Source organism: Oncorhynchus mykiss, chromosome 11 (assembly GCF_013265735.2).
Source record: "Oncorhynchus mykiss isolate Arlee chromosome 11, USDA_OmykA_1.1, whole genome shotgun sequence".
Classification (NCBI taxonomy): Eukaryota; Metazoa; Chordata; class Actinopteri; order Salmoniformes; family Salmonidae; genus Oncorhynchus; species Oncorhynchus mykiss.
Window position 1 is genome coordinate 5,819,845 of NC_048575.1, and position 27,461 is coordinate 5,847,305.

The 27,461-nt window shown below is 40.3% G+C and overlaps 1 protein-coding gene across 3 annotated transcripts in view; it reads right to left on the reverse strand.

The window, feature by feature from the left end:
• The window catches only part of LOC110536541 (uncharacterized protein C8orf34 homolog), a 166,613-nt gene that overhangs the window by 74,351 nt on the left and 64,801 nt on the right, over nucleotides 1–27,461 (reverse strand). For all 3 annotated transcript variants that reach the window (XM_036934705.1, XM_036934703.1, XM_036934704.1), the window contains exon 6: nucleotides 3,232–3,395. In XM_036934705.1, the coding sequence (XP_036790600.1) occupies nucleotides 3,232–3,395 (164 nt within the window). The remainder of the gene's footprint in view (nucleotides 1–3,231; nucleotides 3,396–27,461) is intronic.

Here is a 27,461-nt window from a genome sequence, read left to right on the forward strand (position 1 = left end):
TTATTTCAGCTCATGAAACATGGTACCAACACTTTACATGTTGCGTTTATATTTTTGATGAATGTATATTATCATATATTATTGTATTATACGGTGCATTCAGAAAGTATTCAGACCCCTTGACTTTTTCCACATTTTGTTATGTTACAGCCTTATTCTAAAATGTATTAAATAGTTTTTTGCCCCTCATCAATCTAAACCCAATACCCCATAATGACATCACAATACCCCATAATGACATCACAATACCCCATAATGACATCACAATACCCCATAATGACATCACAATACTCCATAATGACATCACAATACCCCATAATGACAAAACAAAAACATTTTTTTTTTAAATTTGTGCTAATTTATAAAACCAATAAAACTGAAATTTCACATTTATATAAGTATTCAGACCTTTTACTCAGTACTCTGTTGAAGTACCTTTGGCAACGATTACAGCCTTGAGTCTTCTTGAGTATGATGTTACAATCTTGGCACACCTGTATTTGTTGATTTTCTCCCATTCTTCGATGCAGATCCTCAAGCTCTGTCAGGTTTGGATGGGGAGTGTTGCTGCAAAGCTATTTTCTGGCAGGGCCACTCAAGGACATTCAGAGACTTGTCCCGAAGCCACTCCTGCGTTGTCTTGGCTGTGTGCTTAAGGTCATGTCCTGTTGGAAGGTGAACATTCGCCCCAGTGAGGTCCTGAGCGCTCTGGAACAGGTTTTCATCAAGGATCTCTCTGTACTTTGCTCCATTCATCTTTCCCTCGATCCTGACTAATCTCCCAATCCCTGCCACTGAAAAACATCCCCACAGCATGATGCTGCCACCACCATACTTCGCTGTAGGGATGGTGCCAGGTTTCCTCCAGACATGACATTTGGCATTCAGGCCAAAGCTTTCAATCTTGGTTTCATCAGAGGCCTGATTGGTAGAGTGCTGCAGAGATGGTTGTCCTTCTGGAAGGTTCTCCCATCTCCATAGAGGAACTCTGGAGCTCTGTCAGAGTGACCATCAGGTTCTTGGTCACCTCACTGACCAAGGCCCTTCTCCCCCGTTTACTCAGTTTGGCCGGTCAGTTCCAGTAAGAGTCTTGGTGGATCTGAACTTCTTCAATTTACAAATGATGGAGTCCACTGTGTTGTTGCCGAACTTCAATGCTGCAGAAATGTTTTGGTACCCTTCCCCAGATCTCAAGGATGATCAATGGAAACAGGATGCACCTGAGCTCAATTTATAGTCTCATAACTAAGGGTCTGAATACTTATGTAAATAAGGTATTTCTGTTTCTTTTTTTTATTTTTATAATTTGCAAAAAAAAATCTAAAAACCTCACTTTGTCATTATGGGGTTATTGTGTGTAGATTGATGATAATTTTTTTTTTGATTTACTCCATTTTAGAATAAGGATATAATGTAATAAATATAATGTAATAAAAGGGGTCTGAATACTTCCCAAAGGTACTGAACAAAAATATAAACACAACATGTGACGTGTTAATAGTTGTATCCCTTTGGAGAAAATCACTTGAGGAATAAGTCAAAGACATTTTACAGAATTTGTTGACTTTATGGAGAATCTCCCCCCACATCTCATTGGTTGAATCTATATATAATCCTCACATAATGTTTCACACGTATAATGTATAATATGTAGCCTACGGCAGGTGATCCAATGTCTCGTTATTATGTTTTTCTTATTGTATATTTGTATATATAATTATAATTATTTGTATTTTTTTGTTACTCTCGTCTGTTACTGTCACTTTGTCCTATCGTTGTCTAATATCTTGTCATTTTGTCCTATCGTTGTCTAATATCTTGTCACTTTGTCCTATCGTTGTCTAATATCTTTTCCCTTTTGTTTTGAACGTTCTTAATTGGAAAATGCAAAAATAAAATATTCAACAAAAATATAAACCTAACATGTGAAGTGTTGGTCCCACGTTTCATCATCTGAAATAAAAGATCCAAGAAATGTTCCAGCTTAATTGGCACGTATAAGTTCAGTATATATTATAATTATTATTACATACACGCGCACACACACACACACACACACACATCTTTCCCCAATCTGATACCCCAAACAACAGGATGTCTCCCACTAATCAAATGATGGAATAACCTAATGAGGTTTCAAATAGCTGTGTGTGTGTGTGTGTGTGTGTGTGTGTGTGTGTGTGTGTGTATGTGTGTGTGTGATTTATGATTTAATATCTGATCCTCTCTAATTAGCTACATCCCAAATGGTCACCTAACACAGAATGCACACACACACACACACACACACACACACACACACACACACACACACACACACACACACCGCCTCCTCACAGTCCCACAGTTAATATCACCGCGGCAACATCTGGAAGCAGGCCTTGGAGATAGGGGGGGAGGGAGGGCGGGGGCGGGCGGCCTGTGCAGTTTTACAAAAAACATTCATTTAGATTCGATTGGATTACTTTAATAGTAGTGGCTTATATAACACCAAAAAGACAGGAATCCCCTTTACATAGACTGACTTCGTCTAGCCTGAGTGCCAGTCGGTTTGTGCCATCATGCCAACTCATTCAAAACGTTTGGCTTCAGAAGGTAGAGCAACGGAGATGGAAAGAACACAAAAAACAGATCTGGGAACCAGGCTAATAACTTGGGAATTTAAAAAGTGTCTGAGCCTAGCTCAACGAGGTTTAGCTGTAGTAGTCCGTGGTAAATCGGGGTACAGCGTCATTCAGACACATGTTTTGATCCGGGTTGGGAAATAGGATTAAATCTGCTGATTCCAAAAGGGCTATTCCTGAGGCTACCCGGAATGACGACAAACAAGTCTGCGTCCCAATTGTCACCCCAATACATATATAATGCACTTCCTTTGACCAGAGCCCATGACCAGAGCCCTATGGGTAGTGCACTGTATAAGGGACTAGGGTGCCTTTCAGGACAAAGACAAAGTCCCCTTCTCCATTCCAGCTAGAGCATAAATCAATCTTAATCTTGGCCCACACACACACACACACACACACACACACAAAAACACCCCACCACCCCCTCAGACACACACACTCACACTCCTCCCCTCTCCTCCACACACACACATTACACACACACACACACACTACTCCCCTCTCCTCCACACACACACACACACACACTCACACTCCTCCCCTCTCCTCCACACACACACACACATTACACACACACACACACACCCTTCCCTTTCTCTCCTACCTTCCGGCAGGGCTGCTATCAGCGCTCCCCCAAGCCTCAGTCTTGGTCCTGGGGACTGGGGGTTGGAGCATCTCTGCTGCCAGTGGGTCGGGGTCTTCCTCCTCCCTGCCAGCCCACTCCCCCACCACCCTGGGCTGCAGCCCTGAGTTATACCCCCCCAGGTTCTGGAGGGAGGGGGAGAAAGAGAGAGAGAGTGTCATATGGTCATTACATTCAGAGTGTTTGACGATGATACTTCCTAGCCAGATATGAAATATAGACGCTATCAAAACCAAGTGGGAGGTATCATGAGAGATCATGAGAATGGGGGAAGTGCAATACAACCCAAACATCAATAGAACCCAATGCACCCCAATAAGACCCAATACGACCCAATACAACCCAATAATCAATACAACTCAATACAACCCAATACACCCCAATACAACACAAACATCAATACAACCCAGACATCAATACAACCTAAACATCAATACAACCCAAACATCAATACAACTCAAACATCAATACAACCCAAACATCAATACACCCCAAACATCAATACAACCCAAACATCAATACAACCCAAACATCAATACACCCCAAACATCAATACACCCCAATACAACCAGACATCAATACACCCCAAACATCAATACAACCCAAACATCAATACACCCCAAACATCAATACAACCCAAACATCAATACAACCCAATACAACCCAAACATCAATACACCCCAAACATCAATACAACCCAAACATCAATAAAACCCAATACAACCCAAACATCAATACACCCCAAACATCAATACAACCCAAACATCAATACACCCCAAACATCAATACACCCCAAACATCAATACAACCCAAACATCAATACAACCCAATACAACCCAAACATCAATACAACCCAAACATCAATACAACCCAAACATCAATACACCCCAAACATCAATACACCCCAAACATCAATACACCCCAAACATCAATACAACCCAAACATCAATACAACCCAATACAACCCAAACATCAATACAACCCAAACATCAATACACCCCAAACATCAATACAACCCAAACATCAATACAACCCAAACATCAATACAACCCAAACATCAATACACCCCAAACATCAATAAAACCCAATACAACCCAAACATCAATACACCCCAAACATCAATACAACCCAAACATCAATACACCCCAAACATCAATACACCCCAATACAACCCAAACATCAATACACCCCAAACATCAATACAACCCAAACATCAATAAAACCCAATACAACCCAAACATCAATACACCCCAAACATCAATACAACCCAAACATCAATACAACCCAATACAACCCAAACATCAATACAACCCAAACATCAATACACCCCAAACATCAATACAACCCAAACATCAATACAACCCAAACATCAATACAACCCAAACATCAATACACCCCAAACATCAATAAAACCCAATACAACCCAAACATCAATACACCCCAAACATCAATACAACCCAAACATCAATACACCCCAAACATCAATACACCCCAATACAACCCAAACATCAATACACCCCAAACATCAATACAACCCAAACATCAATAAAACCCAATACAACCCAAACATCAATACACCCCAAACATCAATACAACCCAAACATCAATACACCCCAAACATCAATACACCCCAAACATCAATACAACCCAAACATCAATACAACCCAATACAACCCAAACATCAATACAACCCAAACATCAATACAACCCAAACATCAATACACCCCAAACATCAATACACCCCAAACATCAATACACCCCAAACATCAATACAACCCAAACATCAATACAACCCAATACAACCCAAACATCAATACAACCCAAACATCAATACACCCCAAACATCAATACAACCCAAACATCAATACAACCCAAACATCAATACAACCCAAACATCAATACACCCCAAACATCAATACAACCCAAACATCAATACAACCCAATACAACCCAAACATCAATACACCCCAAACATCAATACAACCCAAACATCAATACAACCCAATCATCAATACAACCCAAACATCAATACACCCCAAACATCAATACAACCCAATACAACCCAAACATCAATACACCCCAAACATCAATACAACCCAAACATCAATACAACCCAATCATCAATACAACCCAATCATCAATACAACCCAAACATCAATACAACCCAAACATCAATACAACCCAAACATCAATACAACCCAAACATCAATACAGCCCAAACATCAATACACCCCAAACATCAATACAACCCAAACATCAATACAACCCAAACATCAATACAACCCAAACATCAATACAACCCAAACATCAATACAACCCAAACATCAATACAACCCAAACATCAATACAACCCAAACATCAATACAACCAAAAAATCAATATAACCCAAACATCAATACAACCCAAACATCAATACACCCCAATACATCCAGATATCAATACACCCCAAACATCAATACACCCCAATACAACCAGACATCAATACACCCCAATACAACCAAAAAATCAATATAACCCAAACATCAATACAACCCAAACATCAATACACCCCAATACAACCAGACATCAATACACCCCAATACAACCAGATATCAATACACCCCAAACATCAATACACCCCAATACAACCAGACATCAATACACCCCAATACAACCAGAAATCAATACACCCCAAACATCAATACACCCCAATACAACCAGACATCAATACACCCCAATACAACCAGACATCAATACACCCCAATACAACCAGATATCAATACACCCCAAACATCAATACACCCCAATACAACCAGACATCAATACACCCCAATACAACCCAAACATCAATACAACCCAAACATCAATACAACCCAAACATCAATACAACCCAATACAACCCAAACATCAATACACCCCAATACAACCAGACATCAATACAACCCAAACATCAATACAACCCAAACATCAATACAACCCAATACAACCCAAACATCAATACACCCCAATACAACCCAAACATCAATACACCCCAAACATCAATACACCCCAAACATCAATACAACCAAAAAATCAATATAACCCAAACATCAATACACCCCAAACATCAATACACCCCAAACATCAATACAACCAAAAAATCAATACACCCCAAACATCAATACACCCCAAACATCAATACAACCCAAACATCAATACAACCCAAACATCAATACAACCCAAACATCAATACAACCCAAACATCAATACAACCCAAACATCAATACAACCCAAACATCAATATAACCCAAACATCAATACAGCCCAAACATCAAAACACCCCAAACATCAATACAACCCAAACATCAATACAACCCAAACATCAATACAACCCAAACATCAATACAACCCAAACATCAATACAACCCAAACATCAATACAACCCAAACATCAATACAACCCAAACATCAATACAACCCAAACATCAATACAACCAAAAAATCAATATAACCCAAACATCAATACAACCCAAACATCAATAAACCCCAATACAACCAGATATCAATACACCCCAAACATCAATACACCCCAATACAACCAGACATCAATACACCCCAATACAACCAAAAAATCAATATAACCCAAACATCAATACAACCCAAACATCAATACACCCCAATACAACCAGACATCAATACACCCCAATACAACCAGATATCAATACACCCCAAACATCAATACACCCCAATACAACCAGACATCAATACACCCCAATACAACCAGATATCAATACACCCCAAACATCAATACACCCCAATACAACCAGACATCAATACACCCCAATACAACCAGACATCAATACACCCCAATACAACCAGATATCAATACACCCCAAACATCAATACACCCCAATACAACCAGACATCAATACACCCCAATACAACCAGACATCAATACACCCCAATACAACCAGACATCAATACACCCCAAACATCAATACACCCCAATACAACCAGATATCAATACACCCCAAACATCAATACACCCCAATACAACCAGACATCAATACACCCCAATACAACCAGACATCAATACACCCCAATACAACCAGACATCAATACACCCCAAACATCAATACACCCCAATACAACCAGACATCAATACACCCCAATACAACCAGATATCAATACACCCCAAACATCAATACACCCCAATACAACCAGACATCAATACACCCCAATACAACCAGACATCAATACACCCCAAACATCAATACACCCCAATACAACCCAAACATCAATACACCCCAATACAACCAGATATCAATACACCCCAAACATCAATACACCCCAATACAACCAGACATCAATACACCCCAATACAACCAGATATCAATACACCCCAAACATCAATACACCCCAATACAACCAGACATCAATACACCCCAATACAACCAGACATCAATACACCCCAATACAACCAGATATCAATACACCCCAAACATCAATACACCCCAATACAACCAGACATCAATACACCCCAATACAACCAGACATCAATACACCCCAATACAACCAGACATCAATACACCCCAAACATCAATACACCCCAATACAACCAGATATCAATACACCCCAAACATCAATACACCCCAATACAACCAGACATCAATACACCCCAATACAACCAGACATCAATACACCCCAATACAACCAGACATCAATACACCCCAAACATCAATACACCCCAATACAACCAGACATCAATACACCCCAATACAACCAGATATCAATACACCCCAAACATCAATACACCCCAATACAACCAGACATCAATACACCCCAATACAACCAGACATCAATACACCCCAAACATCAATACACCCCAATACAACCCAAACATCAATACACCCCAATACAACCAGATATCAATACACCCCAAACATCAATACACCCCAATACAACCAGACATCAATACACCCCAAACATCAATACACCCCAATACAACCCAAACATCAATACACCCCAATACAACCAGATATCAATACACCCCAAACATCAATACACCCCAATACAACCAGACATCAATACACCCCAATACAACCAAAAAATCAATATAACCCAAACATCAATACAACCCAAACATCAATACACCCCAATACAACCAGACATCAATACACCCCAATACAACCAGATATCAATACACCCCAAACATCAATACACCCCAATACAACCAGACATCAATACACCCCAATACAACCAGAAATCAATACACCCCAAACATCAATACACCCCAATACAACCAGACATCAATACACCCCAATACAACCAGACATCAATACACCCCAATACAACCAGATATCAATACACCCCAAACATCAATACACCCCAATACAACCAGACATCAATACACCCCAATACAACCCAAACATCAATACAACCCAAACATCAATACAACCCAAACATCAATACAACCCAATACAACCCAAACATCAATACACCCCAATACAACCAGACATCAATACAACCCAAACATCAATACAACCCAAACATCAATACAACCCAATACAACCCAAACATCAATACACCCCAATACAACCCAAACATCAATACACCCCAAACATCAATACACCCCAAACATCAATACAACCAAAAAATCAATATAACCCAAACATCAATACACCCCAAACATCAATACACCCCAAACATCAATACAACCAAAAAATCAATACACCCCAAACATCAATACACCCCAAACATCAATACAACCCAAACATCAATACAACCCAAACATCAATACAACCCAAACTTCAATACAACCCAAACATCAATACAACCCAAACATCAATACAACCCAAACATCAATATAACCCAAACATCAATACAGCCCAAACATCAAAACACCCCAAACATCAATACAACCCAAACATCAATACAACCCAAACATCAATACAACCCAAACATCAATACAACCCAAACATCAATACAACCCAAACATCAATACAACCCAAACATCAATACAACCCAAACATCAATACAACCCAAACATCAATACAACCAAAAAATCAATATAACCCAAACATCAATACAACCCAAACATCAATAAACCCCAATACAACCAGATATCAATACACCCCAAACATCAATACACCCCAATACAACCAGACATCAATACACCCCAATACAACCAAAAAATCTATATAACCCAAACATCAATACAACCCAAACATCAATACACCCCAATACAACCAGACATCAATACACCCCAATACAACCAGATATCAATACACCCCAAACATCAATACACCCCAATACAACCAGACATCAATACACCCCAATACAACCAGATATCAATACACCCCAAACATCAATACACCCCAATACAACCAGACATCAATACACCCCAATACAACCAGACATCAATACACCCCAATACAACCAGATATCAATACACCCCAAACATCAATACACCCCAATACAACCAGACATCAATACACCCCAATACAACCAGACATCAATACACCCCAAACATCAATACACCCCAATACAACCAGATATCAATACACCCCAAACATCAATACACCCCAATACAACCAGACATCAATACACCCCAATACAACCAGACATCAATACACCCCAATACAACCAGACATCAATACACCCCAAACATCAATACACCCCAATACAACCAGACATCAATACACCCCAATACAACCAGATATCAATACACCCCAAACATCAATACACCCCAATACAACCAGACATCAATACACCCCAATACAACCAGACATCAATACACCCCAAACATCAATACACCCCAATACAACCAGACATCAATACACCCCAAACATCAATACACCCCAATACAACCAGACATCAATACACCCCAATACAACCAGACATCAATACACCCCAATACAACCAGACATCAATACACCCCAAACATCAATACACCCCAATACAACCAGATATCAATACACCCCAAACATCAATACACCCCAATACAACCAGACATCAATACACCCCAATACAACCAGACATCAATACACCCCAAACATCAATACACCCCAATACAACCAGATATCAATACACCCCAAACATCAATACACCCCAATACAACCAGACATCAATACACCCCAATACAACCAGACATCAATACACCCCAATACAACCAGATATCAATACACCCCAAACATCAATACACCCCAATACAACCAGACATCAATACACCCCAATACAACCAGACATCAATACACCCCAAACATCAATACACCCCAATACAACCAGATATCAATACACCCCAATACAACCAGACATCAATACACCCCAATACAACCAGACATCAATACACCCCAAACATCAATACAACCCAATACAACCAGACATCAATACACCCCAAACATCAATACACCCCAATAAAACCAGATATCAATACACCCCAAACATCAATACACCCCAATACAACCAGACATCAATACACCCCAATACAACCAGACATCAATATAACCCAAACATCAATACAGCCCAAACATCAAAACACCCCAAACATCAATACAACCCAAACATCAATACAACCCAAACATCAATACAACCCAAACATCAATACAACCCAAACATCAATACAACCCAAACATCAATACAACCCAAACATCAATACAACCCAAACATCAATACAACCCAAACATCAATACAACCAAAAAATCAATATAACCCAAACATCAATACAACCCAAACATCAATAAACCCCAATACAACCAGATATCAATACACCCCAAACATCAATACACCCCAATACAACCAGACATCAATACACCCCAATACAACCAAAAAATCAATATAACCCAAACATCAATACAACCCAAACATCAATACACCCCAATACAACCAGACATCAATACACCCCAATACAACCAGATATCAATACACCCCAAACATCAATACACCCCAATACAACCAGACATCAATACACCCCAATACAACCAGATATCAATACACCCCAAACATCAATACACCCCAATACAACCAGACATCAATACACCCCAATACAACCAGACATCAATACACCCCAATACAACCAGATATCAATACACCCCAAACATCAATACACCCCAATACAACCAGACATCAATACACCCCAATACAACCAGACATCAATACACCCCAATACAACCAGACATCAATACACCCCAAACATCAATACACCCCAATACAACCAGATATCAATACACCCCAAACATCAATACACCCCAATACAACCAGACATCAATACACCCCAATACAACCAGACATCAATACACCCCAATACAACCAGACATCAATACACCCCAAACATCAATACACCCCAATACAACCAGACATCAATACACCCCAATACAACCAGATATCAATACACCCCAAACATCAATACACCCCAATACAACCAGACATCAATACACCCCAATACAACCAGACATCAATACACCCCAAACATCAATACACCCCAATACAACCCAAACATCAATACACCCCAATACAACCAGATATCAATACACCCCAAACATCAATACACCCCAATACAACCAGACATCAATACACCCCAATACAACCAGATATCAATACACCCCAAACATCAATACACCCCAATACAACCAGACATCAATACACCCCAATACAACCAGACATCAATACACCCCAATACAACCAGATATCAATACACCCCAAACATCAATACACCCCAATACAACCAGACATCAATACACCCCAATACAACCAGACATCAATACACCCCAATACAACCAGACATCAATACACCCCAAACATCAATACACCCCAATACAACCAGATATCAATACACCCCAAACATCAATACACCCCAATACAACCAGACATCAATACACCCCAATACAACCAGACATCAATACACCCCAATACAACCAGACATCAATACACCCCAAACATCAATACACCCCAATACAACCAGACATCAATACACCCCAATACAACCAGATATCAATACACCCCAAACATCAATACACCCCAATACAACCAGACATCAATACACCCCAATACAACCAGACATCAATACACCCCAAACATCAATACACCCCAATACACCCCAAACATCAATACACCCCAATACAACCAGATATCAATACACCCCAAACATCAATACACCCCAATATAACCAGACATCAATACACCCCAAACATCAATACACCCCAATACAACCCAAACATCAATACACCCCAATACAACCAGATATCAATACACCCCAAACATCAATACACCCCAATACAACCAGACATCAATACACCCCAATACAACCAAAAAATCAATATAACCCAAACATCAATACAACCCAAACATCAATACACCCCAATACAACCAGACATCAATACACCCCAATACAACCAGATATCAATACACCCCAAACATCAATACACCCCAATACAACCAGACATCAATACACCCCAATACAACCAGAAATCAATACACCCCAAACATCAATACACCCCAATACAACCAGACATCAATACACCCCAATACAACCAGACATCAATACACCCCAATACAACCAGATATCAATACACCCCAAACATCAATACACCCCAATACAACCAGACATCAATACACCCCAATACAACCCAAACATCAATACAACCCAAACATCAATACAACCCAAACATCAATACAACCCAATACAACCCAAACATCAATACACCCCAATACAACCAGACATCAATACAACCCAAACATCAATACAACCCAAACATCAATACAACCCAATACAACCCAAACATCAATACACCCCAATACAACCCAAACATCAATACACCCCAAACATCAATACACCCCAAACATCAATACAACCAAAAAATCAATATAACCCAAACATCAATACACCCCAAACATCAATACACCCCAAACATCAATACAACCAAAAAATCAATACACCCCAAACATCAATACACCCCAAACATCAATACAACCCAAACATCAATACAACCCAAACATCAATACAACCCAAACTTCAATACAACCCAAACATCAATACAACCCAAACATCAATACAACCCAAACATCAATATAACCCAAACATCAATACAGCCCAAACATCAAAACACCCCAAACATCAATACAACCCAAACATCAATACAACCCAAACATCAATACAACCCAAACATCAATACAACCCAAACATCAATACAACCCAAACATCAATACAACCCAAACATCAATACAACCCAAACATCAATACAACCCAAACATCAATACAACCAAAAAATCAATATAACCCAAACATCAATACAACCCAAACATCAATAAACCCCAATACAACCAGATATCAATACACCCCAAACATCAATACACCCCAATACAACCAGACATCAATACACCCCAATACAACCAAAAAATCTATATAACCCAAACATCAATACAACCCAAACATCAATACACCCCAATACAACCAGACATCAATACACCCCAATACAACCAGATATCAATACACCCCAAACATCAATACACCCCAATACAACCAGACATCAATACACCCCAATACAACCAGATATCAATACACCCCAAACATCAATACACCCCAATACAACCAGACATCAATACACCCCAATACAACCAGACATCAATACACCCCAATACAACCAGATATCAATACACCCCAAACATCAATACACCCCAATACAACCAGACATCAATACACCCCAATACAACCAGACATCAATACACCCCAATACAACCAGACATCAATACACCCCAAACATCAATACACCCCAATACAACCAGATATCAATACACCCCAAACATCAATACACCCCAATACAACCAGACATCAATACACCCCAATACAACCAGACATCAATACACCCCAATACAACCAGACATCAATACACCCCAAACATCAATACACCCCAATACAACCAGACATCAATACACCCCAATACAACCAGATATCAATACACCCCAAACATCAATACACCCCAATACAACCAGACATCAATACACCCCAATACAACCAGACATCAATACACCCCAAACATCAATACACCCCAATACAACCAGACATCAATACACCCCAAACATCAATACACCCCAATACAACCAGACATCAATACACCCCAATACAACCAGACATCAATACACCCCAATACAACCAGACATCAATACACCCCAAACATCAATACACCCCAATACAACCAGATATCAATACACCCCAAACATCAATACACCCCAATACAACCAGACATCAATACACCCCAATACAACCAGACATCAATACACCCCAAACATCAATACACCCCAATACAACCAGATATCAATACACCCCAAACATCAATACACCCCAATACAACCAGACATCAATACACCCCAATACAACCAGACATCAATACACCCCAATACAACCAGATATCAATACACCCCAAACATCAATACACCCCAATACAACCAGACATCAATACACCCCAATACAACCAGACATCAATACACCCCAAACATCAATACACCCCAAACATCAATACACCCCAATACAACCAGACATCAATACACCCCAATACAACCAGACATCAATACACCCCAAACATCAATACACCCCAATACAACCAGATATCAATACACCCCAATACAACCAGACATCAATACACCCCAATACAACCAGACATCAATACACCCCAAACATCAATACAACCCAATACAACCAGACATCAATACACCCCAAACATCAATACACCCCAATAAAACCAGATATCAATACACCCCAAACATCAATACACCCCAATACAACCAGACATCAATACACCCCAATACAACCAGACATCAATACACCCCAAACATCAATACACCCCAATACAACCAGACATCAATACACCCCAATACAACCAGATATCAATACACCCCAAACATCAATACACCCCAATACAACCAGACATCAATACACCCCAATACAACCAGATATCAATACACCCCAATCATCAATACACCCCAATACAACCAGACATCAATACACCCCAATACAACCAGACATCAATACACCCCAATACAACCAGACATCAATACACCCCAAACATCAATACACCCCAATACAACCAGACATCAATACACCCCAATACAACCAGATATCAATACACCCCAAACATCAATACAACCCAATACAACCAGATATCAATACACCCCAAACATCAATACACCCCAATACAACCAGACATCAATACACCCCAAACATCAATACACCCCAATACAACCACACATCAATACACCCCAATACAACCAGATATCAATACACCCCAAACATCAATACACCCCAATACAACCAGACATCAATACACCCCAATACAACCAGATATCAATACACCCCAAAGATCAATACACCCCAATACAACCAGACATCAATACACCCCAATACAACCAGACATCAATACACCCCAAACATCAATACACCCCAATACAACCAGACATCAATACACCCCAATACAACCAGATATCAATACACCCCAAACATCAATACACCCCAATACAACCAGACATCAATACACCCCAAACATCAATACACCCCAATACAACCAGACATCAATACACCCCAATACAACCAGATATCAATACACCCCAAACATCAATACACCCCAATACAACCAGACATCAATACACCCCAATACAACCAGATATCAATACACCCCAAACATCAATACACCCCAATACAACCAGACATCAATACACCCCAATACAACCAGACATCAATACACCCCAATACAACCAGATATCAATACACCCCAAACATCAATACACCCCAATACAACCAGACATCAATACACCCCAATACAACCAGACATCAATACACCCCAATACAACCAGACATCAATACACCCCAAACATCAATACACCCCAATACAACCAGATATCAATACACCCCAATACAACCAGACATCAATACACCCCAATACAACCAGACATCAATACACCCCAAACATCAATACAACCCAATACAACCAGACATCAATACACCCCAAACATCAATACACCCCAATAAAACCAGATATCAATACACCCCAAACATCAATACACCCCAATACAACCAGACATCAATACACCCCAATACAACCAGACATCAATACACCCCAAACATCAATACACCCCAATACAACCAGACATCAATACACCCCAATACAACCAGATATCAATACACCCCAAACATCAATACACCCCAATACAACCAGACATCAATACACCCCAATACAACCAGATATCAATACACCCCAATCATCAATACACCCCAATACAACCAGACATCAATACACCCCAATACAACCAGACATCAATACACCCCAATACAACCAGACATCAATACACCCCAAACATCAATACACCCCAATACAACCAGACATCAATACACCCCAATACAACCAGATATCAATACACCCCAAACATCAATACAACCCAATACAACCAGATATCAATACACCCCAAACATCAATACACCCCAATACAACCAGACATCAATACACCCCAAACATCAATACACCCCAATACAACCACACATCAATACACCCCAATACAACCAGATATCAATACACCCCAAACATCAATACACCCCAATACAACCAGACATCAATACACCCCAATACAACCAGATATCAATACACCCCAAAGATCAATACACCCCAATACAACCAGACATCAATACACCCCAATACAACCAGACATCAATACACCCCAAACATCAATACACCCCAATACAACCAGACATCAATACACCCCAATACAACCAGATATCAATACACCCCAAACATCAATACACCCCAATACAACCAGAAATCAATACACCCCAAACATCAATACACCCCAATACAACCAGACATCAATACACCCCAATACAACCAGATATCAATACACCCCAAACATCAATACACCCCAATACAACCAGACATCAATACACCCCAATACAACCAGATATCAATACACCCCAAACATCAATACACCCCAATACAACCAGACATCAATACACCCCAATACAACCAGACATCAATACACCCCAATACAACCAGATATCAATACACCCCAAACATCAATACACCCCAATACAACCAGACATCAATACACCCCAATACAACCAGACATCAATACACCCCAAACATCAATACACCCCAAACATCAATACACCCCAATACAACCAGACATCAATACACCCCAATACAACCAGACATCAATACACCCCAAACATCAATACACCCCAATACAACCAGATATCAATACACCCCAATACAACCAGACATCAATACACCCCAATACAACCAGACATCAATACACCCCAAACATCAATACAACCCAATACAACCAGACATCAATACACCCCAAACATCAATACACCCCAATAAAACCAGATATCAATACACCCCAAACATCAATACACCCCAATACAACCAGACATCAATACACCCCAATACAACCAGACATCAATACACCCCAAACATCAATACACCCCAATACAACCAGACATCAATACACCCCAATACAACCAGATATCAATACACCCCAAACATCAATACACCCCAATACAACCAGACATCAATACACCCCAATACAACCAGATATCAATACACCCCAATCATCAATACACCCCAATACAACCAGACATCAATACACCCCAATACAACCAGACATCAATACACCCCAATACAACCAGACATCAATACACCCCAAACATCAATACACCCCAATACAACCAGACATCAATACACCCCAATACAACCAGATATCAATACACCCCAAACATCAATACAACCCAATACAACCAGATATCAATACACCCCAAACATCAATACACCCCAATACAACCAGACATCAATACACCCCAAACATCAATACACCCCAATACAACCACACATCAATACACCCCAATACAACCAGATATCAATACACCCCAAACATCAATACACCCCAATACAACCAGACATCAATACACCCCAATACAACCAGATATCAATACACCCCAAAGATCAATACACCCCAATACAACCAGACATCAATACACCCCAATACAACCAGACATCAATACACCCCAAACATCAATACACCCCAATACAACCAGACATCAATACACCCCAATACAACCAGATATCAATACACCCCAAACATCAATACACCCCAATACAACCAGACATCAATACACCCCAAACATCAATACACCCCAATACAACCAGACATCAATACACCCCAATACAACCAGATATCAATACACCCCAAACATCAATACACCCCAATACAACCAGACATCAATACACCCCAATACAACCAGATATCAATACACCCCAAACATCAATACACCCCAATACAACCAGACATCAATACACCCCAATACAACCAGACATCAATACACCCCAAACATCAATACACCCCAATACAACCAGACATCAATACACCCCAATACAACCAGATATCAATACACCCCAAACATCAATACACCCCAATACAACCAGACATCAATACACCCCAATACAACCAGATATCAATACACCCCAAACATCAATACACCCCAATACAACCAGATATCAATACACCCCAAACATCAATACACCCCAATACAACCAGACATCAATACACCCCAATACAACCAGACATCAATACACCCCAAACATCAATACACCCCAATACAACCAGATATCAATACACCCCAAACATCAATACACCCCAATACAACCAGACATCAATACACCCCAATACAACCAGACATCAATACACCCCAATACAACCAGATATCAATACACCCCAAACATCAATACACCCCAATACAACCAGACATCAATACACCCCAATACAACCAGACATCAATACACCCCAAACATCAATACACCCCAAACATCAATACACCCCAATACAACCAGACATGAATACACCCCAATACAACCAGACATCAATACACCCCAAACATCAATACACCCCAATACAACCAGATATCAATACACCCCAATACAACCAGACATCAATACACCCCAATACAACCAGACATCAATACACCCCAAACATCAATACAACCCAATACAACCAGACATCAATACACCCCAAACATCAATACACCCCAATACAACCAGATATCAATACACCCCAAACATCAATACACCCCAATACAACCAGACATCAATACACCCCAATACAACCAGACATCAATACACCCCAAACATCAATACACCCCAATACAACCAGACATCAATACACCCCAATACAACCAGATATCAATACACCCCAAACATCAATACACCCCAATACAACCAGACATCAATACACCCCAATACAACCAGATATCAATACACCCCAATCATCAATACACCCCAATAGAACCAGACATCAATACACCCCAATACAACCAGACATCAATACACCCCAATACAACCAGACATCAATACACCCCAAACATCAATACACCCCAATACAACCAGACATCAATACACCCCAATACAACCAGATATCAATACACCCCAAACATCAATACAACCCAATACAACCAGATATCAATACACCCCAAACATCAATACACCCCAATACAACCAGACATCAATACACCCCAATACAACCAGACATCAATACACCCCAATACAACCAGACATCAATACACCCCAAACATCAATACACCCCAATACAACCAGATATCAATACACCCCAAACATCAATACACCCCAATACAACCAGACATCAATACACCCCAATACAACCAGACATCAATACACCCCAAACATCAATACACCCCAATACAACCAGACATCAATACACCCCAATACAACCAGATATCAATACACCCCAAACATCAATACACCCCAATACAACCAGACATCAATACACCCCAAACATCAATACACCCCAATACAACCAGACATCAATACACCCCAATACAACCAGACATCAATACACCCCAATACAACCAGATATCAATACACCCCAAACATCAATACACCCCAATACAACCAGACATCAATACACCCCAAAACAACCAGATATCAATACACCCCAAACATCAATACACCCCAATACAACCAGACATCAATACACCCCAATACAACCAGACATCAATACACCCCAAACATCAATACACCCCAATACAACCAGACATCAATACACCCCAATACAACCAGATATCAATACACCCCAAACATCAATACACCACAATACAACCAGACATCAATACACCCCAAACATCAATACACCCCAATACAACCAGACATCAATACACCCCAATACAACCAGATATCAATACACCCCAAACATCAATACACCCCAATACAACCAGATATCAATACACCCCAAACATCAATACACCCCAATACAACCAGATATCAATACACCCCAAACATCAATACACCCCAATACAACCAGACATCAATACACCCCAAACATCAATACACCCCAATACAACCAGACATCAATACACCCCAATACAACCAGATATCAATACACCCCAAACATCAATACACCCCAATACAACCAGACATCAATACACCCCAAACATCAATACACCCCAAACATCAATACACCCCAAACATCAATACACCCCAATACAACCAGACATCAATACACCCCAATACAACCAGACATCAATACACCCCAATACAACCAGACATCAATACACCCCAAACATCAATACACCCCAATACAACCAGACATCAATACACCCCAATACAACCAGATATCAATACACCCCAATACAACCAGACATCAATACACCCCAAACATCAATACACCCCAATACAACCAGACATCAATACACCCCAAACATCAATACACCCCAATACAACCAGACATCAATACACCCCAATACAACCAGACATCAATACACCCCAAAACATCAATACACCCCAACACAACCAGATATCAATACACCCCAAACATCAATACACCCCAATACAACCAGACATCAATACACCCCAATACAACCAGACATCAATACACCCCAATACAACCAGACATCAATACACCACAAACATCAATACACCCCAATACAACCAGATATCAATACACCCCAAACATCAATACACCCCAATACAACCAGACATCAATACACCCCAATACAACCAGACATCAATACACCCCAAACATCAATACACCCCAATACAACCAGACATCAATACACCCCAATACAACCAGACATCAATACACCCCAATACAACCAGATATCAATACACCCCAAACATCAATACACCCCAATACACCCCAAACATCAATACACCCCAATACAACCAGACATCAATACACCCCAATCATCAATACACCCCAATACAACCAGACATCAATACACCCCAATACAACCAGACATCAATACACCCCAAACATCAATACACCCCAATACAACCAGACATCAATACACCCCAAACATCAATACACCCCAATACAACCAGACATCAATACACCCCAATACAACCAGACATCAATACACCCCAAACATCAATACACCCCAATACAACCAGACATCAATACACCCCAATACAACCAGATATCAATACACCCCAATACAACCAGACATCAATACACCCCAAACATCAATACACCCCAATACAACCAGACATCAATACACCCCAATACAACCAGACATCAATACACCCCAAACATCAATACACCCCAATACAACCAGACATCAATACACCCCAATACAACCAGACATCAATACACCCCAAACATCAATACACCCCAATACAACCAGACATCAATACACCCCAATACAACCAGACATCAATACACCCCAAACATCAATACACCCCAATACAACCAGACATCAATACACCCCAAACATCAATACACCCCAATACAACCAGACATCAATACACCCCAATACAACCAGACATCAATACACCCCAAACATCAATACACCCCAATACAACCAGATATCAATACACCCCAATACAACCAGATATCAATACACCCCAATACAACCAGACATCAATACACCCCAAACATCAATACACCCCAATACAACCAGACATCAATACACCCCAATACAACCAGACATCAATACACCCCTAAACATCAATACACCCCAATACAACCAGACATCAATACACCCCAGACATCAATACACCCCAATACAACCAGATATCAATACACCCCAAACATCAATACACCCCAATACAACCAGACATCAATACACCCCAATACAACCAGATATCAATACACCCCAAACATCAATACACCCCAATACAACCAGACATCAATACACCCCAATACAACCAGACATCAATACACCCCAATACAACCAGACATCAATACACCCCAAACATCAATACACCCCAATACAACCAGACATCAATACACCCCAAACATCAATACACCCCAATACAACCAGATATCAATACACCCCAATACAACCAGACATCAATACACCCCAATACAACCAGACATCAATACACCCCAAACATCAATACACACCAATACAACCAGACATCAATACACCCCAAACATCAATACACCCCAATACAACCAGACATCAATACACCCCAATACAACCAGACATCAATACACCCCAAACATCAATACACCCCAATACAACCAGATATCAATACACCCCAATACAACCAGACATCAATACACCCCAATACAACCAGACATCAATACACCCCAAACATCAATACAACCCAATACAACCAGACATCAATACACCCCAAACATCAATACACCCCAATACAACCAGATATCAATACACCCCAAACATCAATACACCCCAATACAACCAGACATCAATACACCCCAATACAACCAGACATCAATACACCCCAAACATCAATACACCCCAATACAACCAGACATCAATACACCCCAATACAACCAGATATCAATACACCCCAAACATCAATACACCCCAATACAACCAGACATCAATACACCCCAATACAACCAGATATCAATACACCCCAATCATCAATACACCCCAATACAACCAGACATCAATACACCCCAATACAACCAGACATCAATACACCCCAATACAACCAGACATCAATACACCCCAAACATCAATACACCCCAATACAACCAGACATCAATACACCCCAATACAACCAGATATCAATACACCCCAAACATCAATACAACCCAATACAACCAGATATCAATACACCCCAAACATCAATACACCCCAATACAACCAGACATCAATACACCCCAATACAACCAGACATCAATACACCCCAATACAACCAGACATCAATACACCCCAAACATCAATACACCCCAATACAACCAGATATCAATACACCCCAAACATCAATACACCCCAATACAACCAGACATCAATACACCCCAATACAACCAGACATCAATACACCCCAAACATCAATACACCCCAATACAACCAGACATCAATACACCCCAATACAACCAGATATCAATACACCCCAAACATCAATACACCCCAATACAACCAGACATCAATACACCCCAAACATCAATGCACCCCAATACAACCAGACATCAATACACCCCAATACAACCAGACATCAATACACCCCAATACAACCAGATATCAATACACCCCAAACATCAATACACCCCAATACAACCAGACATCAATACACCCCAATACAACCAGATATCAATACACCCCAAACATCAATACACCCCAATACAACCAGACATCAATACACCCCAATACAACCAGACATCAATACACCCCAAACATCAATACACCCCAATACAACCAGACATCAATACACCCCAATACAACCAGATATCAATACACCCCAAACATCAATACACCACAATACAACCAGACATCAATACACCCCAAACATCAATACACCCCAATACAACCAGACATCAATACACCCCAATACAACCAGATATCAATACACCCCAAACATCAATACACCCCAATACAACCAGATATCAATACACCCCAAACATCAATACACCCCAATACAACCAGATATCAATACACCCCAAACATCAATACACCCCAATACAACCAGACATCAATACACCCCAAACATCAATACACCCCAATACAACCAGACATCAATACACCCCAATACAACCAGATATCAATACACCCCAAACATCAATACACCCCAATACAACCAGATATCAATACACCCCAAACATCAATACACCCCAATACAACCAGATATCAATACACCCCAAACATCAATACACCCCAATACAACCAGACATCAATACACCCCAAACATCAATACACCCCAATACAACCAGACATCAATACACCCCAATACAACCAGATATCAATACACCCCAAACATCAATACACCCCAATACAACCAGACATCAATACACCCCAAACATCAATACACCCCAAACATCAATACACCCCAAACATCAATACACCCCAATACAACCAGACATCAATACACCCCAATACAACCAGACATCAATACACCCCAATACAACCAGACATCAATACACCCCAAACATCAATACACCCCAATACAACCAGACATCAATACACCCCAATACAACCAGATATCAATACACCCCAATACAACCAGACATCAATACACCCCAAACATCAATACACCCCAATACAACCAGACATCAATACACCCCAAACATCAATACACCCCAATACAACCAGACATCAATACACCCCAATACAACCAGACATCAATACACCCCAAAACATCAATACACCCCAATACAACCAGATATCAATACACCCCAAACATCAATACACCCCAATACAACCAGACATCAATACACCCCAATACAACCAGACATCAATACACCCCAATACAACCAGACATCAATACACCACAAACATCAATACACCCCAATACAACCAGATATCAATACACCCCAAACATCAATACACCCCAATACAACCAGACATCAATACACCCCAATACAACCAGACATCAATACACCCCAAACATCAATACACCCCAATACAACCAGACATCAATACACCCCAATACAACCAGACATCAATACACCCCAATACAACCAGATATCAATACACCCCAAACATCAATACACCCCAATACACCCCAAACATCAATACACCCCAATACAACCAGACATCAATACACCCCAATCATCAATACACCCCAATACAACCAGACATCAATACACCCCAATACAACCAGACATCAATACACCCCAAACATCAATACACCCCAATACAACCAGACATCAATACACCCCAAACATCAATACACCCCAATACAACCAGACATCAATACACCCCAATACAACCAGACATCAATACACCCCAAACATCAATACACCCCAATACAACCAGACATCAATACACCCCAATACAACCAGATATCAATACACCCCAATACAACCAGACATCAATACACCCCAAACATCAATACACCCCAATACAACCAGACATCAATACACCCCAATACAACCAGACATCAATACACCCCAAACATCAATACACCACAATACAACCAGACATCAATACATCCCAATACAACCAGACATCAATACACCCCAAACATCAATACACCCCAATACAACCAGACATCAATACACCCCAATACAACCAGACATCAATACACCCCAAACATCAATACACCCCAATACAACCAGACATCAATACACCCCAAACATCAATACACCCCAATACAACCAGACATCAATACACCCCAATACAACCAGACATCAATACACCCCAATACAACCAGACATCAATACACCCCAAACATCAATACACCCCAATACAACCAGATATCAATACACCCCAATACAACCAGATATCAATACACCCCAATACAACCAGACATCAATACACCCCAAACATCAATACACCCCAATACAACCAGACATCAATACACCCCAATACAACCAGACATCAATACACCCCTAAACATCAATACACCCCAATACAACCAGACATCAATACACCCCAGACATCAATACACCCCAATACAACCAGATATCAATACACCCCAAACATCAATACACCCCAATACAACCAGACATCAATACACCCCAATACAACCAGATATCAATACACCCCAAACATCAATACACCCCAATACAACCAGACATCAATACACCCCAATACAACCAGACATCAATACACCCCAATACAACCAGACATCAATACACCCCAATACAACCAGACATCAATACACCCCAAACATCAATACACCCCAATACAACCAGACATCAATACACCCCAATACAACCAGATATCAATACACCCCAATACAACCAGACATCAATACACCCCAATACAACCAGACATCAATACACCCCAAACATCAATACACACCAATACAACCAGACATCAATACACCCCAAACATCAATACACCCCAATACAACCAGACATCAATACACCCCAATACAACCAGACATCAATACACCCCAAACATCAATACACCCCAATACAACCAGATATCAATACACCCCAATACAACCAGACATCAATACACCCCAATACAACCAGACATCAATACACCCCAAACATCAATACAACCCAATACAACCAGACATCAATACACCCCAAACATCAATACACCCCAATACAACCAGATATCAATACACCCCAAACATCAATACACCCCAATACAACCAGACATCAATACACCCCAATACAACCAGACATCAATACACCCCAAACATCAATACACCCCAATACAACCAGACATCAATACACCCCAATACAACCAGATATCAATACACCCCAAACATCAATACACCCCAATACAACCAGACATCAATACACCCCAATACAACCAGATATCAATACACCCCAATCATCAATACACCCCAATACAACCAGACATCAATACACCCCAATACAACCAGACATCAATACACCCCAATACAACCAGACATCAATACACCCCAAACATCAATACACCCCAATACAACCAGACATCAATACACCCCAATACAACCAGATATCAATACACCCCAAACATCAATACAACCCAATACAACCAGATATCAATACACCCCAAACATCAATACACCCCAATACAACCAGACATCAATACACCCCAATACAACCAGACATCAATACACCCCAAACATCAATACACCCCAATACAACCAGATATCAATACACCCCAAACATCAATACACCCCAATACAACCAGACATCAATACACCCCAATACAACCAGACATCAATACACCCCAAACATCAATACACCCCAATACAACCAGACATCAATACACCCCAATACAACCAGATATCAATACACCCCAAACATCAATACACCCCAATACAACCAGACATCAATACACCCCAAACATCAATGCACCCCAATACAACCAGACATCAATACACCCCAA